This window comes from Podarcis cretensis (genome assembly GCF_951804945.1).
Source record: "Podarcis cretensis genome assembly, chromosome: 14".
Taxonomy (NCBI): domain Eukaryota; kingdom Metazoa; phylum Chordata; class Lepidosauria; order Squamata; family Lacertidae; genus Podarcis; species Podarcis cretensis.
Window position 1 is genome coordinate 37,239,176 of NC_137183.1, and position 20,231 is coordinate 37,259,406.

Below are 20,231 nucleotides of genomic sequence, written 5' to 3' on the forward strand. Positions count from 1 at the left end.
CTTCCTTTCCAGTTATCATGATTGCTCCATCAAAGCAGTAAACTCTGAAATCATTTTGTTCTGCTTTCGTAAGTCAAAGTGAATGACATTCTGAGCATTCTCCGTCCTTCCTCCCACTTCTCCCTCCCCATTTACAGGCACCAAGATGGCGCTGAAGTTTGTCAACAAGAACAAGACGAAGCTGAAGAACTTCCTGAGGGAGTTCAGCATTACCAATACACTCTCCTCGAGCCCCTTTATCATCAAGGTCTTTGATGTGGTCTTCGAGACAGAGGACTGTTACGTGTTCGCCCAGGAATATGCACCTGGCGGAGACCTCTTTGACATCATTCCGCCACAGGTAACTAGGCCTCAGTTCCACTGGCTTTTTGGCTGTTTGGGTCCCTCAGGCCACATTCAACCCATACATCTAAAGCTCTATGATGCCTCATTAAACAGGCATGGCTTCCCTCTAAGAATTCTGGGAGCTATAGTTTGTTAAAGGAGTTGAGCTGCAATTCTCAGAGTGGTTTCACATTCGATCCCAGGAATTGCCTGAACCCTTATATCCTGACTTGAGCACTGAGATCAGCTTCAGGAGAATCGTTGGTCATTCCCCAAGTTGCCAAGGCTCACTTTGATAACAACAGGAAATGGAGCCTTTTGAGTCGTTGAGTGTTCTTGGGAGGCCATGTTCATTCCTAGCGTTTCCAGGTGCCCTTTCCTAGCTGATGGTATCTCTCTCTCTACCTGCAGGTGGGGCTTCCTGAGGACATGGTGAAGCGCTGTGTGCAGCAGCTTGGCCTGGCCTTAGATTACATGCACAGCAAAAACTTAGTCCACCGGGACATCAAGCCGGAAAACGTCCTCCTCTTCGACCGTGACTGCCGGCGTGTCAAGCTGGCCGACTTCGGCATGACACGCAAAGTGGGGTGCCGGGTGAAGCGCATCAGCGGGACCATCCCGTACACGGCGCCCGAGGTTTGCCAGGCCGGCCGGGCCGAGGGCTTCACCGTGGACACCAGCATTGACGTGTGGGCTTTTGGGGTGCTCATCTTCTGCGTGCTGACGGGCAACTTCCCCTGGGAGTCGGCCTCAGCCTCGGACACCTTCTTTGAGGAGTTTGTGAGGTGGCAAAAGGGGCGCCTGGCGGGGCTGCCCTCCCAGTGGCGCCGCTTCACGGACAATGCGCTGCGGATGTTCCAGCGCTTGCTGGCCCTGGACCCAGAGAAGCGCTGCCCTGTGAAGGAGGTCTTCTTCTTCATCAAGTACGACCTGATGTCGGAGGTGCGGCGCCGGCCCTCCTACCGCTCCCGCAAGCACACCGGAGACAAGCTCTCCGCCGGCCCTCACCGCCACGAGACACCCAGCACTTGCACCCCGACCCCCCTCAAGAGGACCATCCTGACAGAAGGCAGTGTCTCCCGGCTGTCTGCCTCAGAGTCTGGCCTCCCTTCTCCTGGGGCGGGAAGCAGGGCTGATGGGCGGCAGGACAAAGGCAAAGGCCAGATGGTCCTGGCCACAGCCATCGAGATCTGCGTCTGACGAGGGCGTGGCAGGCCCCTCGGTGCCTCACGGCCTGCAGTTAAGATGTCAGCACTGCAATGCCCTCTCCTGTTCTGGGACAGGCTGCGTGCAAACGGAATCCATTTTGGGGACCAGGATCCATGTCTTTTGAAGCAAAAAAACAACAACAACGAAAAACAGGGGTGGTGGGGGAAGAGGATAGAAAATGTGGCTTTCCGTTTTCCTCAGTAATCCTAAGGATGTCCATGGTTGTCTGAGGCCACAGGAGAAGAAAGGCCTTCTCTCCTCATTCACTTGAAGACTGGGAGCTGAGGGCTGGATTAAGGGACTGCTGAGTTGGTGGCAGGAGAAGACGGAGCCCATAGCGCCTCAAGGATGAACATCTGAGGGAATCGGGACTTTGTCTCTGAAGGGAGGGGAGGGAAACCCAGTTGGCTGGTGGCTTTCTCTTTTTGCCCATCAGGAGTAGTGTTGAGATGCTTTCTGAGTGGGGATCCTTGCGATGAAAATAATAATAATAATGGATTGGGTTGGGGTGGAGGGGCAGAAGTGGGGGCAGAAGAGCCCCATTGATCTGGCAAGCAGTTTCTTTCTGGGCCTGCTGGGATAGAGTTGGTGGTAAGCAAAGAGGCTGGGGCTGGTTATTTAAGTCATCTGGAGCCTCTTTGCTGGGCATCAACTGGCTTACAGCGCCCCTATGCCTGGTTGCCAGGGGGTGAAGTCAGAACAGACTCTCAGAAAAAGAGGCTGGTGAGCTCAGTGTGCTGGGGGAGGGCTGTCTGTTGAATTGGCACTTATACTGGATCCAGCTTCCAATTCCAATAGCAAGGGGGGGCAGGGATCCCAGCTGAGACCGACACGTAGCACAGCTAATATATCACTTCCTGAGGAAGTGGCGAGGAGAGTCGTTTTTATTTCTGACCGGCGCTAACCCCCCAGGTGTGAGCAAAGTGCAGAGTCAGGGCAATCCGGGGACCACAGAGATATCACAGTGATGCCATTGGTGCCACTGATGTAGCAAGTGTTTCCTGTGTCAACGTGTGTGTGTGGCTGTATGTAAATGTGTCTCTACAGTCTGGATGTTCTGGTCAGTTGTTCACTGTTGGCCATGTGGCCACCGCCCCTGAGGAAAAGGCTTGGGTGCTTGGGCCAAATGATGGGGAGGACAAAGGGGAAGCCATTTTGTGTTGCCACCGCCCGCCTGTGATCACAACCAGGCATGCGCACTGCAAGAGGTGCGCGTGTGAGGGGAAGGGCGCTCTGTGTGGGAGCACAAGCTTCTTCCTGCAGCGCACTGGGAGTTCACAGCTCAGATAGGGCTCTCTAGTTCAGGGGTGGGCAATCTTTTTCCTTGTCAAGAACTGCATTCCTTCTATTGAGGTGGTGGGGGGGGACACACCTTGAAAGTGAGTGGAACAGGAGTCAAAATCAGGCAGGGCCAGGCCAAAGGTGAATATGGCTACCCCATCTTTCTTTCTACCATCCCCTTTTCCCTCTCTTTCTGTTGCTCCCTGTCTTTCTTTTTTCAGTCACCTCCTTTTCATCTCTCTGCCACCTTTTCTTTCTGCTGCTCTCTTTTCTCTCTTTTTACCACCCTCTTCCTCTCTTTCTTCTGCCCCCTTTGCTCTCTCATTCCCTCTCTCTTTCTGTCATCATCTTACACCTCCACCCTTCACCCATGTGAAATTAGGCCAAGATTCCCATGTGGCCCCAAGGCCACAACTTGCCCACCCCTGGTCTTGTTGAACACCAGTCCAATAAGGAGCAATTGGGCAGAAAGTTTCAGGGTATGTAGGGTATACCCCTAGGGAACTGTAAGACTGGGTGGCTTCATAAGAATGTATTGAGCATCAAAGAAACTCTTGAACTGAGGCCTGCTAAACTCTTTTATGGTTTTCTAACTGGCCTAGCTTTGATATAAAGAGAAGAATCCTATATAAAACCTGAGTTGGAACAACGGCTTAGGATTCTAGTATGCTGGAAAACATGGACATCTAGACATTACAGGAGCCAGGACTAGAGCCCATCCTAGAGGGAGCAATGCCCTGTGCCTCAGATGACACCAAGGGCTGCTAGTTCATACTGCCCATCTCTCTGGGCTGACTTTATAATCAGGATTCTGGTACAGATATATTCTTTGGGACAGGGTAGGGTGTGGGGAAGAAAAGTAGGGAGGGTTTTTTTTGGGGGGGGTCATCGCAGTATGACTGAAGTGTAGACTGCTAAAACAACATTGCCCATGGCAAAATGTCCCCATAACCCATTGGTTGCAATTGGGTAGGGAAATCAGTTGAGAATGAAGACCAAAGGCTGTGCCTGTGCGTTGTGGCAAGTCACAGAGGAGTGGATCTGTTTTCAATTCAACTAGGGCTTAGGAGGCAAACGGCAAGGATTTTTGACCTTTCCACAACGGGGCTCCTAGCGACGAGATGCCCTCCTTTCACCAAGGGCTTAGACCAACACTGACCTCCCTTTGCTGTCGACTTGAACCCCTTGAACTGTGGGGAGGCCTTGCTCCTGGAAGTCATGGTAGTCACCCCTTGGTGCTGTTCCTTTGGGGAGGGTCAACTCTGGAGAGGAAGGCAGGCCTTTTGCAGTGTCTCTCTGATAAAGCCAAGTCTGTTGTCGCGTCTCCTTCCTTCGTCCCCATCCACTTGCCTCGCCTCCCATTTCCCAACCTAAGTGAGAATGGCCCTGGGCAGAGCAGCTCAGCTCAGCCCTTCACTTCCTGTGGGGTCGTACACACTCATCTCTCCTCCGAGCCAGACTGCGGGCCTGCCGGGTGTGTCTTGTGTGTGTCTCAATCTCCCCAGGGTTCCATCCTTTCCACACAAAGGGCTAAAACGCTATTTCCGAAGCAACAAGCAGTTTACAAAATCTTAAAAGTGGCTGCCCGCCACCACTTCCCCACCCCTTCCCAACTCGAGGGGGCACTGCCCAGCAGCTGGTATTTAACCAGATTGTGTGTGTGTGTGTGTGTGTATGCGCGCGTGTGCATTTGTGTGTGAAAAAGGCAAGGGTGCACTTTCTGTGTCATCAGTGCCAGCTGGCGACTCCCGTTCGTCCCACAACCCCAGTTGTCTGTAAGCTCTGGATAACACAGCAGCCTGAGGTGACCAAGCGCAACCTTACCATGGCTCCACCCTCTTAGCCCAGACCCTGACCAGGGTTGTAGGAGGGTCAAAGAGCGTGTATGTGAGAGACACCACTTTAACTGCCTTTACCGCTGCCTCCTTTCAGGCAAGCTCTGCGTGTTGGGGGTGCACCAGGCGATTCCTGACCTCCTTCGGTGTGACCTGGCACACCCCGCCACTCCTCTCTTCGCCAGTTCGTAGTCCCCGCTTGTTAATCCGTATGTCTTGACTTCCTGAGTGGGCGCAGCTGTTTCCCCTCCCTTTCTCCTTGGCGTCACTGCCGCCATCTTGTCTCTGTGTGGGGTGGCAGCCGAGGCTAGACTTTTTTTAGAAATAGGCATTGCACAGAATTTTTAGATATTAGCCGCAACGTCTCCTTTTTGCCTTAGGTTCCAATTGTCCTTGATCTTTTGTGCAATAATGTAGATAAGGATTAAGAACACCATATAGACCTTGTTTTGGTTTATTTTTATTTTTCGAATTGTTTTGAGGGGGGGAATTGAGGGGGAAGGTTGGGGATGTTGGGAATGGGGTCTGTTGGGCGCGCGCGAGTGTGACATGTTTTCCATTATCCTTGTTCTTGGTCTTTGTTTTCCCTTCTGTTGCCCGTCCACTTTTGGACTTGTTCCCCTCACCATATAAGAGGTTTTCCCCTCCCCGTGTCAAACATGCATTACCTCAGTTTCTGTCGCAATTGAGAAGGAAAGCTTTCTTTCTTTTAATTTAAAACAAAAACATTACAATGGTAATAATTTTTTGGAAAGCAAACAAAAAAAAAACCTCATGTGGAAGCTGGGTGTGTTATGGAAAATACTATGTTTTTTTATTTTTTAAAAGAAGAAAACACATTTAAGATAATGGTGATTTCCTGTTGTAGCATTGAGGCAGTGAAACTTCCCCAAATGTGTGATTCTGATGAGGCTCCTTCAGTTCTGGAGAAAAGGCTTTTCCCCCAAAAGGAAGATACCAAAATCATATGGGGGAGCGGCATTTAGCATTTGGTTGTTGCTCTTCATAAGAAAAGGGACCCTATTCCAGAGAGCTGTTGGATTGGTTCCTACATTGCTTTAAGCTATAGTTAAACTTTGCTTTGGTTGAAAGGCGACTGTACAGCCACTTCTTGCTGCTGCTGGGGAAGGGAAGAAATTTGATCAGTTTGCATTTAGATGTGAACTTGCTTAATTCGGTTTCTGAAATAATATGTAAACGGAAACACATCCGTTCTTCAAAATTCACACCTCTCCCAATTGTGCTCTGTGGTTCTCCAGCCAAGTAATGTGTGTGGATAATGCATATAGCAGGCCAATGTGTGCATATAAATGCATGTACTAGTGTAAAGAACATGCAAGAATGCATTGCAGTACGATGGCAATTTATGCCAGGGTTCAGTTCCAAGGGTACAACCAACCCATAGCTGGAGGGAGAGAGAGATAAACAAGTATGAGGCAGCCTAGAAGCTCTTTTTGTGCCAAGAAACCCCAAGCATATCTGGCCTCCCAAAAGGTTTTAAGCTCTCTGTCTTGTTGAGGCAAGAGACGCTCAGCACATTGACTACAGGTGTGCTTCTGTGAGATCTCGCAGGAGTTGGGATGGCCTCACGAGAGCATCCCAGAGTTGATATACTGAGCTGCCACCCAAGCAAGGAGGAGAGCTTTAAAGCTCTTCCCATGCATAGCATCTCCACACAAAAAGAGCTTTTAGGTTATCTCCATTGCTTTGATTTAACTCATGCAATTTCAACCAGCCTCCCTTCATAGAACTGTAGAGTTGGAAGGGACCCCAAGGGTCATTTAGTCCAATCTCCTGTAATGTAGGAATCGCCCACAAAGGGTTGAAATTGCACATGAGTTAGATGCTGGTAAGATGCGATTGTACTGTATAGTAAGCAAAATTGATTTGCAATAAAATAAAACGCATATCTTAGGCAGAATAGTACACACAAAACATATGTGAGAAGAAATTTGCACTAAAGTGCCAATTAATTTTCACGAAGGCTTGAAAAATAAATTAATAAGTTGTAAACGGATGTGGAAAACTGAACTTAAGACCGGGAAAAGGAGATAGCAAAAGAGAAACCAAAACTGACTGATCTCCCCATCTCTATCTGCTGCCACCCTACACAGAGCTAAGCCATGGTTTCGCTTAACCGTACATCCGAACCCAGGATCATGGTTTGTTTTGCTCAGTCAGATCATGAGGTGTAAGCCAAGAGCAAACTTTGGTTATAGTTCATGGCTTTTTTGTACAAAGACCAAGGTTCAGACATAACACTAAGCAAAAACCATGACTTACGTCCAGCCGAGATGGCAGGAGCTAATGGTAGGGCCGTCCCAGCCTCTTTAATGTGCCCCATCTGCTTCCCACAATGCCACTCTTTATAATAATAATAATAATAATTTATTATTTATACCCCGCCCATCTGGCTGGGTCCCCCCAGCTACTCTGGGCGGCTTCCAACAAAACACTAAAATACAATAACCTATTAAACATTAAAAGCTTCCCTAAACCATGCCCAGACTCCACCCCTTCACCTTGCCTCATGGCCAGCCCTCCTCTGGGATGGGATGATGGTAGCCCTTTTCAAGGACTATTCTGTTGTTTGGAAAAACCACACCTTTGGGGAAGCTTCACTGCCTTACGTGGTTGTGTTTGTGACTTAGCATTGTGAACTGGTCAGATGTGTATGCGCCGTTCTTATAGTGTACTCCTGCAAAGGAGAGGGAAGGGGTGTTGCCAAGCCACCATCAAGGTTTGGTGCCAACGTGGGGCGTACATATTCTTTCTCTCTCTCACACACACCCCGGATAGGCAACTTCTTCCACTCCTTCCCAGGGGAGAAAGAGAAAAGATTTTAAAAATGGAGCAAAGAAACATTCACCATCACACACACACGCAACAGCGCGGAACAAACGTTTGTAAATATTCTGGAATTCTCTTGACTTGTGAAAAGGAGGTTTTTAAATGTTATTTAATTAATTCTATATTGCGGACAATTGCTAAAAAATAAAAAGGGGGTAAAAACATGGACCTGTCTATCTTCGTGCATGCAAGAGGGGGGAAAGATAGTGGCATGGGGGAGAAGATGTGGGCTGTTCTGTTCCCCAGCACTAATGCCAGTGTGAATTGCTGTAGTTCAGTGACAAGGCATCTGCCCTGCATGCAAGGTCCGAAGTTCAATCCTAGGCATCTCCAGGTAGGGCTGGGAAAGAGCCTCCTCTGCAACCCAGGGTTGCTGCTGCCAGTCAGTGTAGACAATACTGAGTTAGATGGATCTATGGCCTGGTTCCCTATGTTGGGAATGTCCTCTTTACTCACCCAGAACGCCTGTTGAAGAGTAACAGATGCAACAGCTTTGTTCAGGCAGGCTTAGCATGGTAATTCAGTTGCAAACACATAATTAGGTCTAGCTTCAAAGGTAGTCTGAGCTTGGAGATTGGATATCCAGATGTTCTCACATTGCTGGCAGAGTGGAAAGAGGAAGAGGGTGTGCCCAGGCAGGTAGGAGAATACATAGTTATGCCCACCTCCTGTCAGGGCACAGTGGGAGTATCTCTCACATATTTAGCAACTTTACAGGAAAACACTGTGAGCTTCAGCTCCTATCATGCGCCTATCTAGCAAAACATGAATTGTTGGTTTGACTGAACTTTAAATGGGGTTGCCATATGTCCAGCCATATTGGAAGTCTAGATTTTGCCGAATTTTCTCAAAAATAGCTCAAAGACAGCAATTATTTTTTGAGATTTTGCAAAGAAAGCTCAACAACCTTAGGAAAAGGTGTCTGGATTTTCACTTTTTGACATCTTCTGCTCAATTCACTAGGTCATAGTTGTGACTCCCTGCAGTGTCCCCTAGGCACCCAGTGCGGAAGAACCAGTTGCGCTGCCCTAAATCCACCTCTGGTTTAACAATCAATCCCTCTCCCTAAATTCTGGGAGGGGAATAAGGGTCCCCTATAAACTCTCAGCAACCTTCACAAACTACAGCTCCCAGAAGCCTTTGTAGGGAACAATGTGACTGTTAAAAGTGGCATATGGTGTGAATATGGCCCAGGTCTGAAGCAAGTTCCCTGTCTACCGGTTTCAGCCTGACCGTTTACACAGCTGGAAGGAGAAGGCTGTTTTCCAGGTCAAAGGATGTTGGCTTCCAAGGAGCTTTGAGCATGCCTGGGGGTGTAGTGATGGGGGACTGCATTCCAGCATGAAGTGCTGCCCACGGCCTGCACAGAGAGAGGGCTTTGATGTGCACTCTGTAAAGGCTGGATCCCGGGAGACTCAGCAGCACAGACCCAGCAGGGGAGGGTGTGTGCCAGGCTTCCGACACGGCTCCTCATGAATATGCATACCGTGTTTTCCTTGATCCATGCCTGGCCCTGCGACAGCTGAGCCAATTCTGCCGGGAACACCGGGAGCTGCCAGAGGCCTCAGGCGACACTGCAGGCGAACACAGAGCGGAGGCACAGCAAAACCACCAGCCTGAACCAACACGGGAGACCGAGAGATGGGCTCACTGGAGCAATTGTGGATCAGTGTTAAGGGGAGAGACTGCATGAATTCAGGGCCCAAGCAGGATGGGAGGGGCAGTACAAACTTGCAACATTGGCCTCCTCTCACATTTCCAAATCTCGTTCCATACACGCGATCTTATCCTGGTTTGAATGTTATGCAAGCCCTGCAGAAAGGGCAAGGGAGAAGCAAGCTCTCCGTGATCCCCATTTGATTCAGGGATTAGGCCAAAAGAATCTTAATGAATGGCAGGTAATAATGCTGGGTGCTCTCTTTGGGACTCCGATCAAGAAGATGGAGAGGGAGGCGTGAGAGAGAGAGAGAGAGAGAGAGAGAGAGAGACAGAAAGGAAAGGAAAGGAAAGGAAAGGAAAGGAAAGGAAGGGGAAGGGGAAGGAAAAGGAAAAGGAAAAGGAAAAGGAAAAGGAAAAGGGAAGGAAAAGGAAAAGGAAAGGAAAAGGAAAGGAAAAGGAAAGGAAAAGGAAAAGGAAAAGGAAAAGGAAAATGAAAAGGAAAAGGAAAGGAAAGGAACAGCTTAGGATCAATCTGAATTGGAAAAGAGCTGTGGAAGGGGCAGCTCAAATCCCCTGCATTTAGGGAGCAAATTGGATCCTTACAGGTCAAAACCAGCACCTTAAATTGGGCCCAGAAACTGATTGGCAGCTTAGGATTGGTGTAATATGCTCAAATCGTCTTGCCTCAGTGAGCAACCCAGCCACCAAATTCTACACCAGCTGAAGTTTCTGGACCTCTTCACAGGTAGTGCTACAAATAACGCGTTGCAATAATCTGACCTAGAGGTTACCAGAGCATAGATGACAGAAGTTAAGTCTTCCTTGTCATAATAGGGTGCAGCTGGGTCACCAGCCAAACCGGATGGAAGGCACTTTACGCCACTGAGGCCACCTGAGCCTCAATTGACAACAAAGGGTGCAGAAGTCCGTCCCCCCAAGCTGCGTACCCACTCCTTCAGAGGGAGGGCAACCCCATCAAGAGCAGACAACCTCCCATCCACCTTATCTAGGGAACCACCCACTAACAGTGTCTCAGTCTTATCTGATTGAGCTTCAGTTTATTGGCTCCCATCCAGTCTGTTACCGAGGCAAGACACTGGTCACTGGTCCAGCACTTCCACTGCCTCTCCTGCAGATGCAAAGGAGAAGTAGAGCTGTGTGTCATCAGCATATTGCTGACAATGGACTCCAAAACTCCACATAACCCCACTCAGTGCTTTCATGTTAAGCAGCATAGGGGATAAAATCAGAGCCTGAGGAGCCCACAACGAAGGCACCATGGGGCTGAAGAGCATCATCATCTGGAAATGTCCATCCAAGTAGGATGGCACCAGGTGGACAACTGACTAAGCAGAACTTGGCAGAAGGATTTCCCAACCCTGGGTCCAACCCTTACCAGGATATCCCTTGATCACAATTTTAGCCACTATGCTACATTACAGATAGGTAGCCGTGTTGGTCTGCCATAGTCAAAACAAAATTAAAAAAAATCCTTCCAGTAGCACCTTAAAGACCAACTAAGTTAGTTCTTGGTATGAGCTTTCGTGTGCATGCACACTTCTTCAGATACACTGAAACAATAGACTGGAAAGAGAAGCTGCTGAATTGCAACTTATTACCAAACTTAAAACCATGGAGAGACCTGGTCTGAACAAAGACATTGGATTCTTATCTCATTATACATGACAAAGCCATTTTTCACCTTCTCACCCCTTGCTTTTTCCTGTAAGACCTATTGCAGTCGTTAAGAGTCATCAACAGGCTCATCACAGCTATCTGCCAATCACCCAATCCCACCACTCTTCTGAGTAATACACCTCCCCACCTTCTCACTATATAGAAGGGTCTGGTGACTTCTGTTTCAGTGTATCTGAAGAAGTGTGCATGCACACGAAAGCTCATACCAAGAACTAACTTAGTTGGTCTTTAAGGTGCTACTGGAAGGAATTTTTTTATTTTGTTTTATGCTACATTAGTTCCCCTCCAAGGTTTCTCTCATAAGAGCAGGAATTCCTAGGTGTGTTGTGGGAAAATCTCTTCTCAGTGTCATCCTTTTATATGGCTGAATCTGACAGTCTCTCTCTCTCTCTCTCTCTCTCTCTCTCTCTCTCACACACACACACACACACACACATCAGGGTCAAGAGATGGACACAGAATGCATTCCAGCCACGTCGCCGGGCTAATTTCAATTTCCTAGTAATTATGCAAATGACCCTGGATTTAATTAAGGGCAGATTTCATTAAAGCCTTATTGGGAGACTGGAAGAGCTAAAGGAGAAGGCAAGAAAGAGCGAGGGACGCTGCTCAGCCCAGGGAGGAGGACTGGCAGCAGGTGCACAGAGCCCAATTAGAATTCCACTTTAAAATCCACAGAGGTAGAGGAAATCTCTTCTGAAGCCTCGCCAAGGCAGCAGGCAACGCGCGAGGCTGGCTTCCGATGAGAGCCTTAGATGCGCCTCTTTCGCCTCTCGCCCCTTTCAGGTTGGCTTTTGTTCTCTCTCGCCCGCCCGCCACACACCCGCTGCTCTTCATTTATTCCTCTGACCTCATCTATTTCGGGGCTCCGAGTCTCTGATCCCATCTCGCTGCTCTTCCCTTCCTCTCGCCCTGCGCAGCTCTGGCTGGGAGCGATAACAGCACCGCTTTCATGCGGCAGAATCAATGGGCCTCTGTCTTCCGGTCACGGTCGCATCTGCAGAGAGGCAACCTTTTGCCACGGCCTGCTGGTCATTTCATCATCTCCGACATCCATCAGCTTCTCCAAACCATGCAGGAACCACTGCGGGGATTTGCTCGGCTCAAAGGGAGGCAACTTTTGTTGGAATCAGAAACTCAGTTTTGGATTTCTATATACAACAGCGGGGGGGGGGGGGCGGGGGGGCGGGGCGGAGCACATAATCTGTCCAGGACGGATCCTTATCTCCCCTACTGTTTGAGGCTGGCGCTGCCCACCCATCATACACCTGATTTTTTAAATTAAAAAGTATTTAGGAAAGCAAGAACATACACTTCGATAACACAAAGGAACAGCAACCTAAGAAAAGCAACGGAACTAAATGTCAACTAAAATTAGACAAGTACAAATTTGGCTTGTTTCATTCAGATTCCCTGGGAGAAAAATTGTTGTTTTCATTTTGGAGGGTAGTAACATTTCCAAATGGGACGCAGGTGGCGCTGTGGGTTAAACCACAGAGCCTAGGACTTGCTGATCAGAAGGTCGGTGGTTCGAATCGCCGCAATGGGGTGAGCTCCTGTTGTTCGGTCCCAGCTCCTGCCAACCTAGCAGTTCAAAAGCACGTCAAAGTGCAAGCAGATAAATAGGTACTGCTCTGGCAGGAAGGTAAACGCCGTTTCCGTGCCAGAAGCGGCTTAGTCCTGCTGGCCACATGACCCGGAAGCTGTATGCCGGCTCCCTCGGCCAATAAAGCGAGATGAGCGCCGCAACCCCAGAGTCAGCCATGACTGGACCTAATGGTCAGGGGTCCCTTTACCTTTTAACATTTCTAAAAAGATTTGTTTTAGTTATAAATATCAAGATATTTTCTTCGAGGTCTTATGATAACCTCACTTAAAGCTGTACAGTTAGTAAGGATTCCATGAGTAACATATTTCACTGGATCACAGAATCATAGAGTTGTATAGCTGGAAAGGACCCTAATGGTCATGTAGCCCATTTGGCCAGAGGTTCTTTAGCTGTGATTCCTGCGTTGCAGGGGCTTAGATTAAATGGCCCTTTGGGACACTCCCAACCATTCTATGACAATCATAGCATTGGAAGGGACCCTGAGGATCATCTAGTCCAACCCCCTGCAGTGCAGGAATATGCAACTGTCCATTACAGGGGATCGAACCTGCAACCTTGGCATTGTCATCACCATGCTCTAATCAACTGAGCTATAAAATACAAATGTGTGCAGAATATATAAGTTATATATTATAACACACACACACACAAAACAGCAGGAGCAATGCCCAAATAAATGCACAGTCATTAATACAATGGCAGCAGAAAATGAACGCACACCTGACCTGTAGTCTGGAGCATAAATGTCGAAAATGACTTTATGGTGACTTTTGGCTGAGGCAGCTAAGATGAAGCCAGCTGCTGATCTTGACTGCGTCCTTGCCTGACCGATGAACAGTCAATTATTTAGAAGCCTGACCAAAGAGGCAGCCCCTCTGGAGACAGATGGAGAAAGTTAATTAGGCTGTGGGGCAGTGGGTGGGTGGGGAGAGCAAAGGAAGCGTTCTGATATTCTGCTTCAAGCACCAAGAGGAAGAAAGACAGAAGAAAGATTCTATCCAGATTGAGAACAGCTGTTGGGAGTAGATTTCCGGAAGTAGACCAATCGGATACGAACATGAGAATATAAGGACCTGTCTTATATGGAGTCGAACCATTGGTATCTCTGGTTAAATGGATCAGGTAGCAAGCGGAATAAAAGACCCTGGGAAGCCACAGCCAGATAGCATAGACATTACTGGGTTTACAGACCCTCTGTGTCCCTATTTTCCAAGAACAGTCCCTGATTAACAGAAGCTGTCCCGGTTTCTGATTTGATTCCAGAATGTCTCACTTTTCCTTAAAGGTAAAGGTAAAGGGACCCCTGACCATTAGGTCCAGTCGTGACCCACTCTGGGGTTGCGGCACTCATCTCGCTTTATTGGCTGAGGGAACCGGCGTACAGCTTCCGGGTCATGTGGCCAGCATGACTAAGCTGGTTCTGGCAAACCAGAGCAGCGCACGGAAATGCCGTTTACCTTCCCGCCGGAGCAGTACCTATTTATCTACTTGCACTTTGACGAGCTTTTGAACTGCTAGGTTGGCAGGAGCGGGGACCGAGCAACGGGAGCTCACCCCGTCACTGAGATTTGAACCGCCAACCTTCTGAGTCCTAGGCTTAGTGGTTTAACCCACAGCGCCACCTTAGGATGTCCCTATTTTCATCAGAGAAATGTTGGAGGGTATGGAGTTATGTGCCCCCCCCCCCCCCCGAGTCAAGGAGATAAGAAACAATACAACCTTTAGAAGACATCTGAAGGCAACCCTGTATAGGAAAATTCCCCCCTCTAATGTTTAATGTTTTATTATGGTTTTATATATGGTGGAAGCCACCCAGAGTGGCTGGGGCAGCCCAGTCAGATGGCTGGGGCAGCAGCAGCAGCAACAACAACAACCACAACACTACTATGGAATAGGGCGTCCTATTTCACTGGAGAAATGTTGGAGGGTCTGGGTTTAGATCAGGACTGGGACCACAGCTCCCATCATCCCTGACCTTTGGCTATGTTGGCTGAGGCTGATGGAAGCTGGAGTCCAGAGGGCCACTGGTTCCTCATCCGTTGTTTAGATGGGCAAAAAGCAAAGGCACCAACCTGCGAGAGAGATTGGGGAGGGGCAATATCATGCAGGCGACATCAAAACATCAGGAGTCAGACGTGGCAACAGAGCTCCTTCAATGGTTGGCAGCTTCTTTCTGGTACTAAGCCACCTCCTCAGCCTCCTCCTGCTGCTGCTGCCACTGGCTGGGCCTGCTTCCCCGTCTTTCCCTTACGTGGCAGGAGGAGGAGGAGGAGGAGGAGCTGGCCACTGAAGCCAAGCCATGCTTGGCTGTGCACTTGGCATGCTCTGCCCCTTGATTCTTTTGAGCATGGGGGTCCCAGCCCCAAAAAATATTGGGGGGGGGGGAAGGAAAGAGCTGGGCCTCTGAGAGTTGGCGCCTATGGCAGAGCCTCCGTGGAATAAAGGTACAGTGGTGCTTCGGGTTACAGACGCTTCAGGTTACAGGCGCTTCAGGTTACAGACTCCGCTAACCCAGAAATAGTACCTCAGGTTAAGAACTTTGCTTCAGGATGAGAACAGAAATCACATAGCGGTAGCGGGAGGCCCCATTAGCTAAAGTGGTTCCTCAGGTTAAGAACAGTTTCAGGTTAAGACCGGATCTCCAGAACGAATTAAGTTCTTAACCCGAGGTACTACTGTACTATGGTGTGAATGTGGCCAGTGGGAAATGACAGCCATAGCTACATCCTGGGCTGGTTGTACTGCCAGAAGGCAGGCAGGTGTCGGCTGGCTGAGGGCAAACTGAGACGGGTGGTGTATTGCCCCATTTGCCCTTACAAACCAGTCTGTGGTCTGGACATCAAAAGTTTGGGAGCTTCTGAGTCAAGGAAGGGTTCTGAGGCTGGCACATTTCAGCCTTGCAAGGTGAGAGGAGAACTGAGATGTATTATCTTGCCGTAGTAGTGGAGTTCCTGTACTTCCTTGCCTCCCCATCTCATCCCCCCTCCCAGATCCAGAGTTGAAGCTGTCTGCCACTGATTCTGTGCAACAAGGCTCACTGGCACCCTGCAGGCCTCTGCCAGTTGCCATGGCAACCGCAGCTGCTGGGGCTTGCTAAGGCTATGAAAGATTCACCACCGAAGAGCCTTTTTCCTAACAGAAAGGGGAGGGAGGCTGAGATCACCTGCAGCCCATAATTTGTGGCAGGGTACAATAGCAAGGATTTTGCTTTGCTTTGCCATGACCTGGCTGTGGGGACACGGCTTAGGTCAGTCAAGAAAACAATGCCATACCCAGAGGACCTTTCCCTCACCATCCTTCCTGCGCAGCTTGGGTTGTAACCCAGACAGTTCAAGTCACTTAGCAGTCTACTTGTTGTGCTGAGGAAATATTTTGTGACAGTGGGGTGCTGTTGCACAAAAGAATACACAAGTTGGTTGCTGGTAGCATTGTTGCGCAACGGATTGCACTGTTGTGCAACTGTTGCATTTTATTCCTTGGGTGCGCATTATTATTAACACTCGCCCGCCTGCTAGCTCAACACCCTTTGCTGTGTCTTACAATCACAGAATTGCAGAGTTGGAAGGGACTCCAAGGGTCACACAGTCCAGTGCTGGAATATAATGCAGGAGTTGCAGCTAAAGAATCTCTGGCAGATGGCCACCCAACCTCTTTTTAAAAGTCTCCAATGAAGGAGAGTCTGTCACTTTCCGAGGGAATTCGTTCCACTGTCCGGCAGCCCTTACAGTCAGAATTGTGGGAGCTGCTTTCATTCCACCAAGAACACAATGGGGAGAATCCTGCCACAGTCTTGCCCCATTGCTTTTAAAAGCAGCGCCAAGCCTGTTTCAATCTCTCCTTTTCGAAACCAGTGGGAATATAAAGTTCTTTTTTAGGACGATGGAGGTAAGACAAATCATAAACAGATTCTGGGGCATTGTATCTCACATTGTGGGTTGTGATCTCCCTCCCTTGATAGGGTTCTGCAGACCCTGCAATTTAAAAGATTTTCTGGTTCACAGTGATTTTAAAAGACCACAGAAAATTTCTCATCTGCCACTGGGACAAAGTGTGGAGGCTGTTTAGCCTGTAACCAAGTTATTGAAACTGCCTCTTATCATGTCCCTAACAGCTCCACAATTCTGAAATCGAATGGCACCAGAAATGGCACTTACTGTGGCACCAGAAATGTGATTTATTCAATCGAATGCACTTGTCAGTTGATATACATTGGTGCCACCACCTGCCCTGTTAAGATTCTTATTTTAGAACACTGATCCCGCATTAGAAGCAAAATCAGAGAGGCTCCACAGGTTGAACACTTCATTGAACAAAACCACACTTCTGATGACTTTCACTTCTTTGTTGTAAAGCACATATCTTCAACTCACTCATTAACTGGTGTTAATGTGTCCAGATTTCTTTCCCAGATGGAACCCAAGTATTTTTATAAACTCAATCCACTAGTTCCACATGGATTAAATTCAACATTAGAGTTCGCAGGATTAATGCAATTACATGCAGCTGTATTTGTGGACTTTTCACCACTATGTCTTTAAATTTGTGAGCCCTACCCATGTTTCCTAAGGAGGTTTAACAAACTGAAGGACATCGTCCTCTTTCTTTGCTCCTCCCAATGGAAACATGCAGATGGGGACAGGTAAGTTTCTATACAGATCTTTTTGAATTAGTGGGACTGGGGGTATTAACTATGTATGTGCGAATAGACTAGTTATTGTCTCACCTTTATTCTTGTACAGTAGATATACCCCTGCTTTAAGTCATTTACATGCTGTCTTCTCTTACATATTATTCACTACAAAGGTATGTCTTAATTATGCATTCTCAAAGTATTTTTAATTTTAATTTTCCTTATTCTAATTGTTAATTCAGTGCAATTCTGTTACAATTGATTTTGACAGCTCGATGTCTAAGCTCTTTAGCAACGAAACCTCTGATTACCGGAATGACGTCTGAGCACTGAACCACTGGTATATCACAAATGGACTATTTATTACTGTGTTTTCAATTGTTCAAGATAAAATCTATTTTGGAAAGAGAAGAATTGAGCACTGAACCACTGATATATTACAATGGAACTCTTTATTTACTGCGTTTGCAATTGTTTAAGATAAAACCTATTTGGGAAATAAACTACTTTTGCCATTTCTATGGACTTTTATTGTTGTTTACAGATAGTTGCCTTGGTGATATTATATTGTGTCAATTGCAAAAATCATGGAAAGCCAAAGACGCCAGCAAGTCCCAAACACTTGGTTTTCAAATTTTGAGATACACGTTTCACATTCAAAATGGGAAACTGAGTTTGAAATGTCACATTCGACAAAACTAAACAGTCCAGTCAATTTTCAAAGGCTGGGGGATTTGGTCTCTCATGTTGTTCCTCAGGGTCATCAAAGCTTCATCTATTGAAATATCTGATCCTTTCACAGATGATAATTATGATTTTTTGTGTCCAGCCTTGCTTCACCTCACCGCTCAAATTCAGGTGTCAGCACCAATCACAGATTTGGCTTGCTCTGCTGGCCTGGCATACTAAGCCTGGCATTCTGCAATGCGAGGAGCTCCAGAAGGTGTCAAAACTCTGCCCTGCCGCTCCCCGCTTCTGCTGCAGCTATTTGTGCCTTGACCCAGCTGGTTTCCAAAAGGAGCCCAGAGGAAGAAGACTGACACATTTGTCATTCTATGCTCGCTGCTGTCAATTCAGATTGTCGCAGAACCATCAATTCACGCCAAAATTTAAACTCTAAGCTCTGCTCCAAGGCCTAGGAAAACAGCTTGGAGGAAAAAATCCCTGCTGTCTAAAAAACCCCAAAACCTCGAAGAAAGGAAAGGGGAATGCAAAGGGATTCAGAACAGCTGAACATAAAAGAGAGAAGGCTCACTTCAACAAGGTCACTAATGCAAGCTGCAGCCAAGATGGCGCCACCCTCAGAAGAGGTCTCTTCCTCGTTGGAGCAAGAAAATGGTAACAACATCTTAAAAGAAGAATCTGCAGTGTAAGAATAAGCCATAAAGGAATTTAATAAAAAAACCAAACTCTTGGAAATAACTAATGCTTCCAATGGAAACAAAACTGACAGGACGTAACATGAGGCTTGACTCTTTAACAGAAACAACTACAGCAACAAAAGAAATAAGCCCAATCCATGACAAAAAGATCAGAGATTAGAAAAAGAAAATATAGATGCAGAAAATCAAAATAGGACATTTGTGTTCTTTTGAAGATAGAGTGAAAGAGAGTGATCCTGCACAATTTGTTGCTTCGTGGCTTAAATCACTGCTTGCAGACCTCATAATCTTTGAATGGGCACACAGAGCACTCAGGCCCAAATTGAGGGCGGGAACTACCATAACAAGAAACCTTAACAGACTCTATTCACAGAACTCACGCCCAAAGCATCTGGGAGTTCAAGGTGACTGAGGATGTCTGGTGGAAGCAAAGTGCCATGGCCTTAAGGGTGGCAGCACAGCAACCTCCTGCCCTCCCCAACCTTTCCTTAGTCACTTTCAATTGCCAGAATAATAATAATAATAATAATAATAATAATAATAATAATTTTTATTTATACCCCGCCCTCCCCAGCCAAGGCCGGGCTCAGAGCGGCTTACAAGCAATAATAAAAACAAGATGAATGATTACAAACTTAAAAACAAAAATAAAATACAACATTAAAATAATGGAACATTAAAATATTAAAATGTAGCTTCATCGCAGGAGGAGAAGGAAAAAAAAAAAAAAGAGAGGGAGGGAGGGAATCAAATTGGCTCCAAGCCAAAGGCCAGGCGGAACAACTCTGTCTTACAGGCCCTGCGGAAAGAAATCAGATCCTGCAGGGCCCTGGTCTCATGAGGCAGAGCGTTCCACCAGACCAGAGCCAGAGTTGAAAAGGCCCTGGCTCTGGTCGAAGCCAATCTAACTTCCTTAGGGCCTGGGACCACTAGGGTGTTGTTATTTATGGACCTTGAGGCTCTCCGTGGGGCATACCAGGAGAGGCGGTCCCGTAGGTACGAGGGTCCTAGGCCGTGAAGGGCGTTAAAGGTCAAAAGAAGCACCTTAAATCTGACCCTGTACTCCACCGGGAGCCAGTGGAATCAATTATTGGCTTCAGCTCCTGTCATACGCATGGGTGTCTGCACTGCAGGGGGCATGCACATAGATAATACAGCCCAGGGGATGGGAGTGGCCACATGGGGAGCCATTCCGAGAGCAATTACATCATGAAGTAAGGACACAACTTTACAGAGATGGCCATAACCCCATCACCATCATGTTTTATGGAAGGAGACAGGAATTAGCCCTGGGGTTGTAAGAAGGCATTGCTTCCTGTTCCTCTTTGTATTCCTCACAGGCAGCACTGTTTCCATTCCTCTGCAGTTAATCTTCTGCCATGAATGATGTTATTTGTCTCGCTGTTCACTGCGGTGAAATTACATAACTTTTGCAACATGTGTAACTTCTTTAAAAAAGAACAGAATGGCAACAGGAAACTCCTAGCTCCACCCAGAAGCATCCAGTGTCACCTAATTTTGGGAATGTTCAGGAATGCAGGAGAGGATATATTGTTTGATTATAGCTTTTCCAACTTGTGTTAACAAGTTCACAATTTAGCAGAATAACATTCCCCTTTTTAAACTCACAGCGGATGTGTTTGCTCAGGCTCGCTAAAGCCTCTATAATAACTGTTCTGGTATTTCCCCCTTATTCCCTCATGAAAGATAAGACACGACACAGTCCTCTATAAAAGTATAAAAAGAATTTACTC

General features: G+C 47.5%; 2 protein-coding genes across 3 annotated transcripts in view; one reads left to right on the top strand and one right to left on the bottom strand.

Moving 5' to 3' along the window:
* The window catches only part of SBK1 (SH3 domain binding kinase 1), a 68,211-nt gene extending 64,533 nt beyond the window's left edge, over positions 1–3,678 (top strand). For both annotated transcript variants that reach the window (XM_079952613.1, XM_079952614.1), the window contains exons 3-4: positions 138–340; positions 736–3,678. In XM_079952613.1, the coding sequence (XP_079808739.1) occupies positions 138–340; positions 736–1,524 (992 nt within the window). In that variant the 3' untranslated portion in view covers positions 1,525–3,678. The remainder of the gene's footprint in view (positions 1–137; positions 341–735) is intronic.
* Positions 1–19,471, bottom strand: part of PERCC1 (proline and glutamate rich with coiled coil 1) — a 200,149-nt gene extending 180,678 nt beyond the window's left edge. Inside the window, exon 1 of the mRNA XM_079952630.1 lies at positions 19,454–19,471. The gene's annotated coding sequence lies outside the window, so the exon portion shown is untranslated. The remainder of the gene's footprint in view (positions 1–19,453) is intronic.
* Between the last annotated feature and the right edge of the window lie 760 nt (positions 19,472–20,231).